This window comes from Cydia strobilella, chromosome 7 (assembly GCF_947568885.1).
Source record: "Cydia strobilella chromosome 7, ilCydStro3.1, whole genome shotgun sequence".
Classification (NCBI taxonomy): Eukaryota; Metazoa; Arthropoda; class Insecta; order Lepidoptera; family Tortricidae; genus Cydia; species Cydia strobilella.
In genome coordinates this window covers 7,021,327-7,040,439 of record NC_086047.1, presented here as the reverse complement: position 1 = coordinate 7,040,439, position 19,113 = coordinate 7,021,327, and the positions used below count along the sequence as shown (strand labels likewise).

Below are 19,113 nucleotides of genomic sequence, written 5' to 3'. Positions count from 1 at the left end.
CATCCGCACGTGTTAATTTATACAGCTATATGTTAAGGAACTGTAAAAATCACTAATTTCAGGCAACGATGACGCTTCAAGAGATTTAGGTACTCGATTTCATATGTGCATGTCACAATTTTTCCCAATCCGTTAAATTACTATTACAATCCATTCAATTTCTCATTTTGGATTTCAATGTCGTCACAAAGTTAAAGTTTTATCTAACCCCAACTAACATTAGGCGCTAAATATAATTGTTAAAAGAGATCTACATAAGCATTTGTTTACTACAGAGGTTATATTGACGTTGCGTTCTAAAAATAGGAGTTCTAGCCGGCTATAACTCCGTAATACCCACTTGGGCAATTGGGCACTTATTTTTATCACCTTAGGTTGCAAAACGGCGCTACAATAGTTTATAGGATGAAATAAGAGGTAGAAGAGCGCTAAAGTAGTGCTGTAATAGCGTTGATTAAGCACTTAGAAGTAGCATTAGTCTATTTCGTCATCGTCCATGCTCATGCCAATTTAACTCGGAACAGAGGGCTTACGACCATTTTGAACGGCAGTTCTAACGTGACAGTGGCCAGTGGCATTAGCAACTTAAATTTTCTTAAATGCTGTTACACCCGGGTATGTCCTTAAACTACGTCCAATAGAGAGGTATGGGCACTGTGAATGACATCTGTAGGGCACAGGACAGCGGATGTCATTCCAGATCTAGAGCAGAGCCCAACTGGGGAGGTACCTCCACCTTACAGAAAACCGCAGCCAAATAACACTAGACCCTACTAATAGTGTTGTGTTCCTGCCGGTGAGTAAGGTTGCCAGAGCTCGAGGGAGAGGAGTGTTAGGGTCGACAACGCGCATGTAACTCCTCTGGAGTTGCAGGCGTACATAGGCTATGGAGACTGCTAAACATCAGGCGGGCCGTATGCTTGTTTACCACCGACGTAGTATAAAAAAAAAACCTACTGTGTCCAAAAATAAAATATAAAAAAACCGTTTACAAAAACTGCCTGAACTTTATCTATTATTTGTCTTGTAATCTATTGTCCATAGAGATAGTCGATAATCCATTGGACCTTCAAGATATTTCTAACGACTTTTTACTACGTGGTTATTGGCGTGTTTTGTGGCAAACCTTACAATTTATTTGTATTCTTAAGCACGTTATGAAGTGGATGTGCCAAAAAGAAATATAAAACACTACACTACGTTTTCTAGCGCCATGAACGCGAACATTTTAGGTTTCAGAAAATTTACGATGATGTAACCTATAAAGTTGTAGCATCTAGCATTATCTGTGGTTCTGACAGCCAGATCGTTTACAAAGTATGGCATTGATTTGTACTGTGACGCGTTATCAAAGCTAGACCACACTGGACAATATTTATTATTGCATTTCTGCAAAAAAATATGATAATTAAATAAGATCTCTACATATTTTTGTAAACTAAGTATAAATGAATATTATTTCTTTATTTTAAATCGAAATTAAATCTTTATCTCTTTTAATTTAAATACTTGTATCTACTTCTATAAACTCAAGTATTCCGTTGTTTTTGAAAGTTTTGACAGCAAGTTATCTCATGTCAATTTTAATTTTAAAAACAATGTGTTAACGTTAAGGTTCTTTGAAACAATAATAGTTAAAATAAGGCACATAGAGGAAATCGATTACAGATGGATTCTCAAAATTTGGATGTAAGTTATGAACCAATGGACATAGATTTAAGTTCCAATTCTATCAAGAATATGGACGATACACATTGTGAACCTGAAGACGGAAAAACTATTTCGAGATCTTCTTCTCCTATAACCTTTCTTACGTCTCTTATTAAACAAGAACCTGTAATGGTAAACATCACCCCAGTTCCAGTTTGTGACAGTGAAGCAAAAGACTTCCAAAATGTTAAGAAGTACCATATCATTATGCAGCCTAAAAATACAGTAGGATCTTGTCTTTTGGTAAAACTTTCGGTTTTATTTGTACTCTTCGCATGTGCGTTAGTTTATCAGAACACATCCACCTGTTGTGAAGGATTAGATACAACTAATATGAAAGACACTCTTAGTAGAAAATTGTATGGGCAAAAGAGGGCTATTGACTTACTATCAAGATCATTGGATGCTAGAGCAAGAAGCAAGATATTATTTCTATACGGTGGGACAGGAGTTGGAAAGACATATGCAACCACTCTGATGTTTGAGGAAGTGTGGAATTCGACAAATGTTTACCACTACTTAATGCCTAGTTTCATGGAGACATTTCCCGATGATTTGTTATTGGGCATGTCCTTTTGTAAGTCCTCCATATTGATTGTTGATGACTTATCACGGAATGACTATCATATCAAGGAACACATACAAAATGCAATTGAAAAGAGTGAATATTTGAAGAAGAATATAACTGTTATTCTGATCTACAATTATGATAACATTGAAAATAATTTTATGAAAAGTTCAAACGTAGCTTTCTTTGAGTTTGAGCTGAGAGAGGCTTTTAGTGACATAGATGCTTATAAAGAATTTATTAAATTTGAGCCACTTACTGAGGAGCATTTGAAATTATGCATAAAGCATGAGTTGGGTTCTTACAACATGGCCAACATGGAGCAGATAGTGAAGAATTTTAATGTTACCCTGGATGGCTGTAAAGGTGTTCACACTAAAATGAAACTTTTGAATGTTTTGTGATATTAGGTATGTTCTAATTTTGATTTTAATTTGTAGCTTGTAGAGGCTTGTAGTTATGTTGATTATAAAATTATTAAAATGATGATTTCTAAATTATGAAAACCTTAAATGAATTATTTTGTACACTGTCCATTCCTATTCTCTCTCGGGTATCAGATGCCTATGGTCAACAGAATACAATACGAGTACAGGGTGAAACTTCAACTGTTCAAATGTTACACTACATCTGTACATATCTTTTCAAAAATTTAAAGGGCCATATGTACTGTAAAAAGTTGTACAATATGTGTGCGAATACGTAATTTCCTATTTTTTGTACCTGTATCGTAATGTACTATTATTTATTTATTTTATTTGAGACTTATATTAATAAGTAGTTTGTCAAACTTTTAACCACTTTTACTATATACTACCTTAACACGAAATAGCTCACCTTTTTTCCAAACATGGTGACAAAAATAGAAGAGGTGTTTACAAAAATAACATAACTCACTATACTGGTGGACACCTACAGCCATCAATAGTATTCCTGTATAAGTGTCAACCAGTGTACTCAGCGTTGTTTTAGTAAACATCTCTTGAATCGCTCTATTTATTGGCAATGGGAGGTCATAGCTACAATGGGAAATTTCTCACGTTATTTTGCCTAGCTGTAACATAATATAAGTTATAAACCCTTTATTATTCACAACGAGGGGATTTAATCGCGTAATAAAGTTTTAAATTTACCTCCGACGTCCCCGTGGTCTCGGAGAAGACTGGCTAAAGTTGACATCGACATCTTCTAGGCGCGCGAGTTTTTCGAACTACCCGCACTTGCTCTTGTTTATTAACTTGAACGTTTTGCGCACTAGGGAATTAAGGATGTCACCGGATCTTCACACTCACGATATTCGATTTTTCAACCTGCGATATTTGTTTTCGCTTACATTTACTAATGACTGGGTTCCATGTGAATGAGATCTTAAAACCATCGTCTCGATTGAAATTTCTATGTTTTCTGATTTTAATGGCTTCACGGATTTTTGTTCTATAAAACCCACGATCTGTAGAAAGTGTTCTAGTGGTTTGGCCCTGACTAGTAAATGCTCAGAGGGCCTACCGCGAAAACCGAAATTCGCATATTGCGGGGATCTTTCCCTTTTACTCCAATGAAGGCGTAATTACAGTGACAGAAAAAGATGCCCGCAATTTGCGAACTTCGATTTTTGCGGTTATAGCCCAGCTACGGCAGACTTGTTCACCTGACGATTCTTGACAGCTGCGATATGCTCCTTAACTCGCTCCGCAATGGGACGTTTCGTTTCTCCGATGTAGGAACTACCACAACTGCAATCAATCTTATAAACGCCAGGTGACTAGATAAACTATAATATAAACGCTTTTTATTTCTCAAACACAAAGCGATTTCTTTTAGACAACCTTTGAGTAGCAGAAAGGTAACAAAGGTGTGTTACGTTACGATCAAATCAATGTTGAAATACATTGAAAATAAGGGATGGCAAAACTATCTATCGAGGAGAACCCTAACTTCACCCCACGTGGGTGGCCAACTTTGCCCAAGTAGAATAATAAAATTATAATTTTACCAAGAAATATGTCCTTTCAATTTACAATCGCTGCATAAAAATAGTTTAAAAGTAGGTAAAAATTAATTATTCTAGAATTAGGTACCTAACTTAGCCATTCGTCCCCAACTTCTTTAAATGCAGTAGGTACCTATAATTTTCATAATATTTTTTTTTAAATTATGAAAATTGTAGGTACTTATTTATTCTGTATCCCAATCTTGAAGTAATTACTTAAAATTGAATGCCAGTTTACGGCGAAGTTATGTAGGTATAGGTACCTACTAAAAGCGAATTTAGGGTGTGTAGTTTTTCCAACCTTTATTTTCAATGAACTGCAGTATATCTATTTGATGCTGAAATTGCCTACAGTAGAATAAAAAAAAACCGGCCAAGTGCGAGTCGGACTCGCGCACGAAGGGTTCCGTACCATTGCGCAAAAAACGGCAAAAAAATCTCGTTTGTTGGAGCCCTACTTAAATATTTATTTTATTCTGTTTTTAGTATTTGTAGTTATAGCGGCACCAGAAATATATCATCTGTGACAATTTTAACTGTCTAGTTATCACGGTTTATGAGATACAGCCTGGTGACAGATGGACAGACAGCGGAGTCTTAGTAATAGGGTCCCGTTTTTACTCTTTGGGTACGGAACCCTAAAAAAACAACAACTTTCTTACACAAAAACCCTTTGAACGGTTCTTACTGGCGAGTTTCGGTTAACTACACTGCCAGGCAACCGCTGCGAATGAAAACAAATAAAAAAAAACGATTCGAGATCAATTTCCGAAATATATATTAAGCTTTAATGTTTAAATTTTAATAGCAACAATAACCACTTAATATAAAAATTCAAGCTTGTAACCCTGTAGTTACAAAAGTAATTTATTAAGTGGATATTTTAATAATATATTTTTATTTATAGTCGCTAGAGTATAAGAATATTAAAAATATATTAAGAGCATTTTTTTTTACATGAAACAAAATATTTAAATACTCGCAAAAATAAAAATGTTACTTGTTAGCCTGGAGTTCAAAGTTTGGTACCCGTTATGGTCTTATGGTAGTAAAGTAATAGGTATAGGTACAGTGAGGTTCGAAATTGCATGGAGAAATTATGAATGGAATTCATTTATGCAATTTCGAACCTCACTGTACAACAGTGTGACAAAAATAAAATATAGTATAGATCAAAAGAACTTTATTTTAGAGAATGTTACATGGTAATCGGCAATGCAGAGGTTGAAGAAATTATTTTGAATACGAATATACTGACTTTTTTTTTTCAATACACCTACACTTGCACATATGGAAATTATGCTACAACATTTTAGCCTTCATCATAACAAAGCTCGAATATTTAAAAAAAGTGGTGCATTTAAAGTAGGTACTTAATGTAAATTTCGTTAACCACTATACCAAAAGTAATCTCCATAGTTTTGCTTAGACACGGATGGGTGTCAATATTAGTATTTTGGACAAATAAGCTTAACATACACCCTAATTATAATTTCAGTACAGGGTACACATCTTATAATGAAGAGGCACAAGTAACCAAACATGCAAAATAACACGAAACAGTAACAATATTAATACAATTACTAGCTGAATGGTGAAAATTTTAACGCTATGAATAATTGTCCATAAGCTTTATGAGTTAAGTATCTATCAAAAACATAATTAAAATCTTAAACATGTTATAGTTTAGTTCTGGTTTTTTTATTGCACTGTACCCATTAGTTGGTGTTTCAGATAATTTGTAGTTCCATTCCAAGTTAGGTATATAGGACTTTATAACAAATAATTTTCAAATATGTATAGCACTTGAAATTCAAATAAGTATTCATTAAGTATGTATATATTATTAAAAGTAGCCAATCGTAAAAATTGAAATTTCAGTTTAGTAGCTCCCCTAATCGTAGTAGCATGTGGATTAAGTGCATGCAAAGAGATTAACGTGCATAAACTTGTAGACAGCTGTGTGTTTGAAATAACCAAATGCATCTGACTGGCATCCCTTTTGTAGGTATTATACAAGATCGTAACACTGGAACACTGTCTAGGGAAGACAATGCATAATATTTAAAATGTCTGATAACTTGGTAAAGAATTCTGGAAGATACATGATATATTTGTGCATCTTTTATTTTTTATTTATAGTTATAGCATTCAGGAGACTGCCAATGCATTGTTATAGGGACATTATAAAGATAGTTAAGTAGTTAATTTAATATTACTAAACACGTTATTGAGATATTCTGGTAACTATTTGAAATACCTTACGTATATTTATTTTTTAAATAATAGATGAAGATCGGTTAGAGATTTAAGTATTATTTGGGTTCCTCTATTAATGAAGTATCTCCCTTAAGTCACGAGCAACAGGTACTTGGGCTATATATTCAAAGCAAATAAAAAATCTATATTTTGCTAAAACATCTCTGAAATGTCCAGATCATAATTTTTGCATTTCCATTATTCATGGTCATGAGAGCTTAGACAGATCTTGTTTTGTAGCAAACCTACAAGACAAAATAAGCAATAAACTCTTTTTTAACTCTATTTAATTTTGTAATACTATAAACGTATTTTTGATAATTTGTAAACAAGGAAATATTTTATACAAATCATATAAGTATTCTAGAGTGGGATGATAATTTTACCATTCAGTTAGGCTCAGAGATTCACAAAATTTACTAGTCTATCCAACACTGTCGTGTCTTATATAAGATTTCAAAAGAAGGCAGGTCGGGTACTTAACACTTGCTAGACCTAGATTTTTAATTGTGACAGTTAATTTCCTGTGATGGATTCAAGTACAACATAAACAAATTCTACTAGCTAAATATGCGTCTGTAGTGAGCATGGCGGTAAAGTTGCCTAACAATATAATTTAATAACTTCTGTATATTTGCTTAACATGCCAGAAACCCAGAAAAAATATGTTTAATAATTTGTGATCTATAAAACATATAAATACAAAAGTTTTGATAGATGAAGGGAGGTATGTAGAAGACGACACTCTTAAACACACAACGTGCAAATCAATATCTATTTACAAAATGTTACTATTAACCTATTTATAGATCAAAATTAAATTAGAAACGTTGATTAAATACTAAATATGCATAACAATAAAGACTAGAATACATCTTTAGTTTTTACAGTTATTGGCACTAATTCATGATAATGGCACAACTATGTACTCCGGTTACGTGAACATGATGGTAACCATAAATATTTTTTATTTATATATGTATGTATTGTATTTTATAATTACAATTCCAACTCCTTTCAGGTTTATACAAATTAAGTGTTGCTAACTATACTAAAATCCTAAAATATGTTACAAAATTGTAAAAAACGGTTCAATGTTATTTATATCTAAATATATTTCTAGGAAATACTGAATTTACTGCAGACTTACAGTTAGGTTTAGATCCAATAGTTAAAGCACATTTTCTTAAGTGAAACTGTGCAAAAAACACTTTATATTTTAATACACATTAATATCACGGTTGACAAAGCTCCTCTTAATAATGGCTAAAGTACCAACAACCAGACCATTCTCTTGCACAGTTTTCACTTTCAAATTATTAGCTATCGCATGAATTTAAGTAAGTAATACATATAATTTTAATAACCAGGTATAACAATGTACGCGTTGAACAATAATAACGCAACATAAATAAAAAGCTGCAACAACATTGAGAATAAATCTAAAATTGACGAAATTGATATAATTTCACTTAAAATATGTAAAATGTTACAAGGAATCCACTCAAGCTAATATCTAATTGAAGTAAAATCTTACGAATATTCTATAGAAACATTCACTGTAAGATGTGTAGTGCCAATAACTGTACCATCAGTTACTTAAACCTTACTAACTAGGTATTTGATAACAAATAGAACACCATTTTTAAGCACGACAAAACATTCATAGTTAAAAATGTAGAGAGACTTACTGAGAAATGTGCTAATAATTCTAAACTTCTTGACATTCTTGTCGATCTTTTATATTCAATATAGATTCATTTTTATCAGATCTGACTTTAATTAGATCGAGAATTTTAATATTACATCGGTACGTTTGCCTCGATGTTGGTTTCGATCGTGGAGATCAGAATGGTTGTACACTCTACTAGAACTAGTACAAAGCATTAAGTATTTAAACGGTATCACATTTTAGTCACATTGTGATGTAAAAGACTTTAATAGTATAGTGACTTTTAACGTTATAAGAACTTTTGAAATGCTTATATTGGTGTAGATAATAACATTTACCTATATGTAATTAACATAATTCCTTGAGATTACAAAGAATTTCTAATAAAATTCGTGTAATTTTATAGCAGAATTGGATATTAAGTATTTATTTATAATTTACGTTGCTGCCGTAGGACTTTTGAAGGGTCTAATCATTTATATTTAATGTTTGAACTTACGCGTGTTGCTATGGCTTTACCATTACAAATACTTTTCTTCGTTAGACCAACATCCTTCGGCGTAAAAGTTGGGATCGCAAAAGAGACTAGTTAGGAGCGATGAAAATGTATCGCTGTCCACTTGTTGTGGCGTTTGTGCCAAATACGAGTTTCTTTAGTTTGTTGTGTGGATCGCCGACCTTCGGCATCGACGCTCTGCGTCACACACACATATGCTATAACAGCTCCATCGTCACCAATAAGGTGGACGCGAGGATTAAGTATGGTTGTATTGGCCTTTACGTGCTGAGGAGTGTTATCAATAAAGAATTTATGAAATTCTACTCCTTCAACCATATTACCTAGTACATCAGGATCAAAAGCAGTCACATTAGGATCACATAATTTGGAATATGTATCGTAGTCGCCATTGTTAATAGCATCTATAAGTACCTCCGTGGCTTTGATTACTTCTGAGCGACGCTGTGACGCATTACTATCACCTCGGGCTTTGCCGAATGAATCAGCTTTAGTAAGCCCTTCGTCATCGTGCTCTTTGGAGATTACAGTGCAAGCACGGTCTACACCCTTCTTATCCTTATCCAGATCATCATCTTCCAAAGTAGTACTGCTGTCAGTTGACTCCTTTACTTGTGAGCCGTCTCCTTTTTTGTTGACCATAGACTTCCCAGAGAAGTTTCGGGTAGCAAGCATAGTAGTTAGAATGGCGCCTTTTAGTTTGCGACGAGCATTGAACTTCTTCAAGCAGTCTACAGTCTCTTGCCTGTGCATCACAGATGCCACGCGTTCGCGGTGGCAAATCCATGGGTGCTTCAAAGCTTCAGATGCAGTAATCCTCTTACTGGGATTAACGGTTAACATTTGGTTTATGAGGCTCTTTGCCTCAGGCGTTACAGTATCCCATTCAGGAGATGGGTAATCATAGGCACCTGCTTTAATTTGTCCATAAAGCCGGTGCTGGTCCTCGTCCCAGAAAGGTGGATAGCCGACCAATAAAATATAAAGAATCACTCCACACGCCCATATATCTACTGGTTTACCATATGGTTCTTTTTTGAGTACTTCAGGTGACAAATATCCAGGGGTTCCCGCGAACCCAAACCATGCCTGCTGGTCACCTTGCACTTCAATAGCTAAACCGAAGTCAGCTAACTTGACTGCAGCACCTTTAGCTTTGCTAGCCAATAAAAGATTCTCAGGCTTCAGATCCCTATGCACTACCCCGTTATGGTGGCAGTGATGAACGGACTCCAAAATTTGTTGTATACAGTGAGAAGCGTCAGCTTCAGAATAAAACTCACGTGCCACGATGTCTTCAAACAGTTCCCCGCCGGTGACGAGATCGAACACGAGGTAATGGAAATGCTCCTCTTGAATGGAGTCATGTAGTCTTACAATATTAGGATGTTGCAGCTTACGACAAATTCGGGCTTCTCTTTCCAATTTTTGAAAATCTCTGGCTGAGAGTTTCTTAGTGTTGATTATTTTGGCAGCGAATTCATATCCCGTCGACTTCTGGACAGCTCGTCTCACAATAGAGAATGCTCCTTTTCCCAGTTCTTCTTTAAGATCATAGTTATCAGAGAAGCGCGTGCTGACACCATCGCGATTCGCATTTGCCATGATTAACACACGATACTCACTGTTCTAGTTTAAGTTTAAATAAAATCGTTACTTTGAGCACGAATATTTCAGATTTGGTAACTGCAACAAAAAGAAAAAAAAATATTATCATTGGGCAACTAAGTAATTTTTAGGGTTCCGTGCCCAAAGGGTAAAAACGGGACCCTATTACTAAGACTCCATTGTCCGTCTGTCTGTCACCAGGCTGTATCTCATGAACCGTGACAGCTAGACAGTTGAAATTTTTACACATGATGTATTTCTGTTGCCGCTATAACAACAAATCTAAAAAGTACGGAACCCTCGGTGGGAGAGTCCGAGTAGCACTTGGCCGGTTTTTATTTACTCTTATCTTAATGACCTCAAAATTTGTTTAATTAATCTCTAATATTTTTTTTAGTTTTCGCTCTAATAAACGTTAATATATTGTAGAAAATCATTAATAATTATTAATATGTGGGTATATATTTTAAGCAATCGATTTTACAATACCTATACTTAATGGGAAAATATTAGATTATTAACCAAGGGATGAATTGATGCCTTTCACCCATTTAAACACTCTTTTTTTTCATTCGAATACGAGGAAAGTAAAATGAATGTGTTTTTTTAAACATGACTAATTGTATATATTTTTATAGTACCTATTTTTTGAGGTTACTTTCAATTAACAATTTAGGCAAAAGTTAAGTTTATCGTTATTTATGGAATGAAGAGTCAAATATCAGACTGAAAATTGTATAGCAAATTTATTTAAACTCAAATTTCAATTGCTTATCGTAAAAAATATTCAAAAAATCGTACTTCGAACATAAAAAAATGCTCAATTGCAGACACGTATCATTTTCTGCACACCTTTTAGAACAACAATGACCCTCTTTAAGGGCATGAGAAATGATAATATATTATTCATTTTCCTTAATAACACGATAATTGGGTCAAAATTCTTTTCGTTGTCTTGTTTCTGACCACTCTGTCAAGCATGTATTTTTGTCTTTTATCAAATAAAAAAAACGAGTGCTATTGCATGTCTTTCCAGCTGTAGACTATAATTCACACGAGAAAAATTAAAAACTAAATATCACCCCATAGAAAAAGCTCCACTCCGTCACATTTTTTGGGGACAAAAAACAAGACAACTAAAAGAATTTTGACCCAATTGTTGCTTTTGTATTATTTAAAATATTATCATGTCATTACATTATTACAATACGATGCATTTACGTAAATGCACAACTTCGGAATAAATAAATGTTGATGATACCGAGAGCAGATCAAAATTATCCGAATGAAAATCTTGGCAGGCACTATTTTTGTCACTCATTCTAAATCGAAGATCTGCAAGCTCAATATAAAACGCGTAGATACCTAGACAATTGTAATCGTGGTCACAAACATAGACTTCTAATATTAACACTACGGCACCGGGATGACATTTCGTTTGCGCAAAATAATCGATACACCATTGTCTCGACACATTTACCAAAACTCGAGCATCTTTATTATAATCCACTTATGGATGAAATAATTCCCACGAGCGCCCGCCGATGCATCGTGGCTTGATAAAATTGCGGGGATAAAATTTAAAAATAACACTGTTATAAATAATGTACTAATGTAGCGATCAAAGCGCGACATAAGATTATATTCTTAGCAATAGTAGTCCGTATGAGTGCTACGGTTCCGTCATGATAATTTTGATAAAAAATACTACAATCACTCCGCGGCGTCACGCACAAGTAACGATAAATTTTTGAATTACGATAATATTTATTACCTATTTATGTGCCCATTTTATACAATCTCCAACGAGATGAAGATCAAAATCGAAGGGCCAGGCCCTACACTACACTCTCCTGCTCGTTCGGGACACGAGCTTCGGGGTCAAATTCATAGACATTCTGTGTTGCCCGAGTGTCGCGCTAAAAATATTTAATTTCGTCATTACAAAAACGACCTGTTATTTTGTACAGACTTGTTAATCTTATTTTGCGTTCCTAATGAGTCATGTATTAAGTGCAATCGTGTGTATTTCTCGCGTATTTCTTGTGTAAAATGTATTATTCTCCTAACATATTTGCGAGTGTAAACACCGACGAGTGTTGGTAAATCGATACACTAGCGCAGCGCTAAACGTGTTCCGGGAGACATCTACCGGCTTGGACGGGTAACCGAGAATTTCGTTCAGAAATTAGCTTAGTTATTATGAAATTTAATGAAAATTTGATATTATGATTTTAGAAACTTATATTTTTTTCAGGAAAAACTGTTTTATACTGTACTATAATAAACACAGTGTTTTTTTCTGTTTATTTCTTATATCTATATGATTCTATTTCGTGCTATAGGTAATTCAAAATAGGTGGAGTTTGTAATACGTATACAACTTACATCATGTTGTGGCCAAGCAAGGACCATGATTATTTTATGATTCATGATATTACAAGAACCTGCATGGTTAATGTGACTCATCTCTTGGTATTTAGTTTTTGTTTATCAGTAGGTAATTATTCATTTTGGTTTTATATGTATGCATTACCTCAAGATTTTTATGGTACTAAAATTCCTAAATAGAAAGGACTTAAAATTTTAAATTAATGCCCATTGAGATGTACTGTGCTCTGTTATCGGGTATCTTCTTGTTCTTGGTCGTATTCTATTCCACTTTTCACCAGTGCTCTCCACGTTCCTCCGTCTCCGACATGCTCTTGGCAGGTTTTTTACCTACCCGCGCAGTATTAGTAATTTTACCTGTCTTGTTATTTATTATCTTAACAAGTTAACAGTAAATAAATTTACATAATATATACACCGTAGGCTGGTAGCACCGTGGCCCTAATTGAAAGTTAGTATCAGGACCAATTTTTTTATGTGGGGGTCTTGAAACTTTGTAAAAAGACATGTTACTAGAATACAAAAAGAATAATTTCAGCGTTTTTGAAAATTCATCTCCTAATTAAATTAGAAAAGTTGAAACTGTATCGGGTAAGAATTTTTTTTTCGGGCGACGAACTTCAAAATTCATTTAAAAAAATCTGTTTTTAGTGTTTTAGGGTTCCGTACCTCAAAAGGAAAAAAACGGAACCCTTATAGGATCACTCGTGCGTCTGTCTGTCTGTCTGTCTGTCCGTCTGTCACAGTCTATTTTCTCCGAAACTACTGGACCAATTAAGTTGAAATTTGGTATACATATGTAAGTTTGTGACCCAGACGGCCACTTTTGGGGGGTAAATGAGAAAACTAAAAAATAAAGTTTTTCAAACTATATCGTGTTACATATCAAATGAAAGAGCTCATTGTGAGAATCTCAAATATATTTTTATTTTAATTTTAGGATAAACACTTTAGAAGAAAGTTTAAAGTATCGCGTTAAGAAAAAATATTCAACCCCATTTTAACTCCATTAAGGGATGTGACAGACAGATAGACGCACGAGTGATACTATAAGGGTTCCGTTTTTTCCTTTTGAAGTACGGAACCCTAAAAACTGCATTTGGGAAAATTGTCCATTTAAGGGGACTGAGAGGGTTTATATCGAAAACAATATTTTTTGGAGTAAGGAACTTGAAAATTCGACATTGTGACAGTCAAATGTCACGTGTTGTCAAATTATTACTCTACTGCTATCTTTTGTTGCACAATGTTCAATGTTCAGAATATAAAACAACCAACATGTAAATTTCCGAACGAAGTCGCGGGCAACAGCAGTAAACATATATTCAAATACAGTGCTTTTATAAATACTGATTTGATTGATCGAAATTACATTGTTTTCTGAAAAAGACCTGTGCATGGTACTTTTAGTACTAAAATATTTAAGCCGCATTTTTAATTCATAGGCATCTAATTCTTGAATAAATAATGTAGAATGAAAGAAGGAGTTCATAAGTATGTACCTCAATATGTGTAGTGATCAGTTCAAACTGTTCAAAGATACCAGCGCGGTAGGCGTTTATGTTCCGAATGTTGAGTTTGAGTTTGTGCTGAATCTTCATCGATACCGGCGTAAGCGCCTGCTGTGCTAAGGTCCCTTTTTGCAGAAAACCTCACCCATATCCTTAAAAGATACTTTTAATGCAGAATGATGATAAGGAATTTCACGACTTAGGTATATTACAAAAATGACGACAATAGGAATGTACGTATATGTATGTAATGTGAAATTATCAAAACGTAATAAGAATTTTCACTTAATATTTATTGAGCAGCTCTGACAGCATCATTAACATTAATCAGCTAAAAATTGATTTTATATTTAAAGATGATATATGTATATAGTGTTAAAATAATTAACTTAAAAAACCGTGGGATAAGGCTACACATAGACTTTTACTCCTTTTTGTCTTACTGTCTACTTTGTTTTTCTATTTTCTACCCACGCGAAAATTTACAATTGTACCTACTCAGGCCATTTTATAGATGTACACGCCACTTTTTTTAATTATGGTTTTTTTATGTTTCCTTTATATCTCCTAGTAGGATAGAAAGAGCTCGTGATTCTGAGTAGGAATAACATAAAAAAATTGAAAAAAGGGAAATATACCTACAACTTTAAATAAAATGACGCAATTCAAGTATAGTTAAATCGTCTACTTGCAGCGCGTTCTCCGCGATCTGCAAATTAGCAATCTCTAACGGCGCGGGCTGAACCCCCTCGTCAATGGGCTAACTCCATGCTTAATACACAAAAATCAAAACTGGTTCGCATCTTGCGCAAGTAGAGGGGGAACAAACAAGGGCTTCGGAGCGGGCCCTTCCGAAATTCGCCGGTGCACAATGCACCCTCTGTACCATCCCCACGCGTAGAGTACTCTTATTATTACGCGACTCCTGTTCCTGTCCCCATATTGTTCACATTCAGATTATTTTTATATCGGTATACGCATGACGCGTCGTGAATTCGCAGCTCCGTTTAAAATACCGCCATCAAACTGAAAGTGAAAATGTATTTTTTTATTATTAATTAAGTGACTGGAAACTGTGCAAATTATTCCCTCGGTATCCGATCGGGTTTGTAGCGGCATCTGTCACCTAATATTTGTAGCGAAGGGAAGTATTAAGGTTTCGAACGCTGCGGTCGTCTCAGGTTGCTTTTCTCATGAGTGGACGTGCGTGTAAATTAATAAGTTGAGAATATTACGAGGTGTTGTAGGTTGGTCCGCGAGCGTCGCGCGTCGGGTGCCGGCGAACGGACGCTCCGCGTACTGACCGGGCGTATCGATCGCCTCCGCTACCCGTGAGATGCGTTGTGTTCGGGTGTTCTATTTGGCGGGACGCCGGTACTCACTACGAAGTACGGATTAGTTGGTAAGTTGTTGAACTTTTGCTTATTGACAGAATGTGTTCAATCAACTTGTTGCATTATTAGTCTATCTTGTTTTGTTCGTACTTGGATGTTGTTTTGCAGTATTGAAACGTTTTGTTTGTTTGCGACTTGTCATATGACATTTGTGGTCGTTACGGTTTACATTTTTAAATTGCTCCGCCCAATCGCCACTTCTGAATTTGTGACTGTGCAACATGGTGCAAATAACATGTAAATCCTAAAAGTATCTAATTCTAATTGTCATACTTGGTATAGTGAAGTCCTAACTCCTAACCAGCACACCACATTTCCACTGCCCGTTTAAAAACGCCATCATCTTGTGGTTGTGTAATAACTTTTCTTATGATTGCTTCTTATTAAGTTTTCTCATTACTAAATACTTACCTTAATTTCGAGAAAAACGGCTTCCCAATTTACTGTAACATTTACTTGGCACAACTTTAATTTTTGAAAGTTGTTTGCTCTTAATTTGTTTTCGTGGCCACCTTACAGGATAATATCTTTATCGGTCGATCGCTCGCGTCCGGATTTCGTTTAACAGAAATTCAATTAGCAAATGTCGGTCATCCATCCGCTAGCAGGAAGCAGGGCCTTTACTGTTACCGATTTTACCTCAACTATTTGAACGATGCGTATGCACCTACCTACCCTGCTAATATGAAGAAACTATGCTGTATTGCAACTTGATATATTTTTTGATTCAAAGGTCACAGGACTCACCATAACTATAATTCATAGAATAGATCAAGGATACGATAATACTGGTTGTATTGTACACCTTTTAGCAACCAAGTTTGATGAAACTTAATTGCTTTATAGGATGTAATCTAAGGATATACTTACACTAATGAAAAAAGTTTTGAGAGCTTGAGCTATCTAGCTCCAGTTTATTTCGGTATCCTGGGGAAATATACTATATTTGTCTTTATACGTCGAAAGTTATATTAGCTAATGGAGCCCCTTTAATCATATTTTTAATTGAACCAGCATCATGCAATTGAAATAAGTTCTTGCAATTATACAGGAACAAATCAACCTAAAGTATGGGAATCGGATTTGTAGAATTTTGAAATTTCCGTATCAGGGTTATGTACAGTCGAGTCCACTAACATCTTTACAAGCCAACGTTAAAAATATATTTACACGACGTTATTGTCAGTATCTCAGTCGTGTAATGGTTATTTGTGCAACAAGAGAGGAAAGTTGGTTTTTCTTGCGAGTGTTTATTTTGAGTCCCGAGAAAGCGAAAGAATCTTGAGCGTTGCGAGGGACTCAAAAACACGAGAGTAAAATAACTTTGCTCTCGTGTTGCACACATAATTTTTCACCTCAGTGAAGGTGAAAATATATTTCTCTACTCCCGTACTTTTATTTGCCATATAAAGGGCCGTGCACACATTTAAAACCCTACCTTTTAGTTGTCAAGACAAGTCTTTAGTCTATTTCCCAAAAACGCATTTGTGCATACACGCAGTATCTTTTTGGCACTTTTCGATACTTTGTGTAATGACCACAATTTAAAAAATATTGTATGTAATACATTGTTGCCAACCTTATTTTAAATGTCATAACTGACAAATAGTGCCCCACGTTTTTTTATTTTATTTTTTTAATCCTTCAACAGAAGTGTCTCAAGATTATACTATTTAAAATAGGTAGATACCGTAGGTAGAAGTCCATTAGAAGACATGAAAAATAATTGTTAAATTTACAATTTTATTTCAAAGTACTTAAGTGCTTGGTCGTAGAAAAAGTATTGTATGCAACGTTGTTTAACTAAGTCAAAAAATACTCGTCGCCTCAAATTGTAACTCACGCCACTCGCCTTTTTTGACCTCTCTTAAACAACGGTTGCATAAAATACTATTTTGAAACGTTGGCTTGTAAAGGTATTCGTGAACTCGACTGTACCTAAGTAGGTAGGTAGGTATTTTACATAGTCAGATTCTGTGCATGTTATACTAGGGTGTTCACGAGGAAACGGTAAGATTTTAACCACGCCTTTCTGAGGCCAAAAGAAGGAAAAAATGTAATAAGAGATTAGGTCAAATTCGCAAAAAAGTTTTTTTTTTTTAGATTTTTTAAATGTATTTGTACATAAAAAGTTAATATTATTGGTAAACTTGTCACTTAAAATGGACTTTTACTTTTTTTTCGTAAAACCTAGTTTTTACAGTGTTACGACGTTACGACTTAATGTCACTTTTTGACATCAGATCCATCAATAAGGATACTTAGACTACGTCCCATAGTGGCAACATCGCCATCAAAAATGCGTTTTGCGCTATGTAACAATAAAAACTTGTTTTTTTTTTTAAATTGGTATTAACTCTGAAACTAGGAGAATTACAGAAAAGTTTATAGGACATTTTAGTGTTTAAATATGATCAGGAATATGCTGTTAAAATTATTCGGTTTCCTCATGTTACACCGTGTATAATAATAAAATATTGGAGTAATATTGCCCTACACAATGAGCCTTAAACAATGACACCCCAATTTTGGTGGATTATGTTTTTTTGTTCTTAGGGCCCCCATGGGAAATATTAAAATTTCGGTGGCTGTGCAGTGTGCAGTCTAATGTGAAATGTCTAATACACAGCATATTCAAAACCGTGCCACGCGAACAAACATAACTATTATTGATTGTTTGTAAATCTTATTAAATTTAAATTACAGTCGTATAGGATCGTTGGTTTCCTCACACGCATATAACCTTTTGCTGATTTTTTTTGTTCTACAATCATATCCTATTATGACATCCAATAATTATGTCAAACAAAGGGACTATTATACTAATTGCTATTTCATTAACAAATTTTTTCTCTTACCGTTTCTTATTCGCAAGCAGTTTTTATCTGTGAGAGAATAGCTTCATACCACGTTCTGCAGTCTCGTTCGCTTAGTTAGCAGAAGTTAGAACTTACTACCCTTCCCAATAACAGTGGGTCGTTACCCTCGGCGTCTGAACCGAGGGGTAACATGTTGACCATTTTGGGTCTGTCAAACTACTTATGGCATCGTGATACTCTATTCAAATTGAAATTTAAGGAATCTGTGTTTAGACGAGATCTTCGTTGGCAATTTTGTGAAACGCATGATTTTTTCTTTTCGCTCGAAATTAATATATGTGTCACAATTTATGCTATATCCCTTTCTTAATACTAACACATAAGGCAGATAAAGACAAACGATTAATAGCTAATCAGGCTTGTAGCGCGGTTATGCATAACGCCATAAGTAGTATCATAACTATTTATATTATTATTGCCTATGGCGTAACCGTGACGTGTTTAACCACGTTACTCTGCGTGGTTCACAAGAAGCACAGATGTTGCTAATAAGCTATTTTAAATTGAGTGACAGACCCTCTGTAACCGATACAAGGCATGCTTTATAGGACTATTAAAATTAAACTTGCCATATCGTAACGATTGGCCTGGGACACAATTCTAGTGGTGTTTCC

General features: G+C 34.8%; 2 protein-coding genes across 3 annotated transcripts; one reads left to right on the top strand and one right to left on the bottom strand.

Annotated features, from left to right (window-relative positions):
* Positions 1 to 1,574: 1,574 nt before the first annotated feature.
* On the top strand, positions 1,575 to 2,795 carry LOC134743027 (uncharacterized). Its single transcript, XM_063676297.1, has one exon. The coding sequence runs from the start codon at positions 1,669 to 1,671 to the stop codon at positions 2,680 to 2,682; it is 1,014 nt and encodes a 337-aa protein (XP_063532367.1). The 5' UTR covers positions 1,575 to 1,668; the 3' UTR covers positions 2,683 to 2,795.
* A 2,641-nt stretch (positions 2,796 to 5,436) lies between these two features.
* LOC134743026 (calcium/calmodulin-dependent protein kinase type II alpha chain) lies at positions 5,437 to 12,234 on the bottom strand. 2 transcript variants are annotated; one of them, XM_063676295.1, is made up of 2 exons: positions 12,099 to 12,234; positions 5,437 to 10,402 (listed from the first exon to the last, which is right to left on the bottom strand). In XM_063676295.1, exon 2 carries the CDS (start codon positions 10,319 to 10,321, stop codon positions 8,789 to 8,791), a length of 1,533 nt encoding a protein of 510 aa, XP_063532365.1. In that variant the 5' UTR covers positions 10,322 to 10,402; positions 12,099 to 12,234; the 3' UTR covers positions 5,437 to 8,788. The 2 variants fall into 2 exon arrangements, with proteins under 2 accessions (XP_063532365.1, XP_063532366.1); XM_063676296.1 differs by lacking the exon at positions 12,099 to 12,234 and adding an exon at positions 11,690 to 12,035.
* Between the last annotated feature and the right edge of the window lie 6,879 nt (positions 12,235 to 19,113).

What these genes read in the sequence shown, in the direction of transcription:
- LOC134743027 (XM_063676297.1), top strand. Translation starts at nt 1,669, where the DNA reads ATGGATTCTCAAAATTTGGATGTAAGTTATGAACCAATGGACATAGAT.
- LOC134743026 (XM_063676295.1), bottom strand. Translation starts at nt 10,321, where the DNA reads ATGGCAAATGCGAATCGCGATGGTGTCAGCACGCGCTTCTCTGATAAC.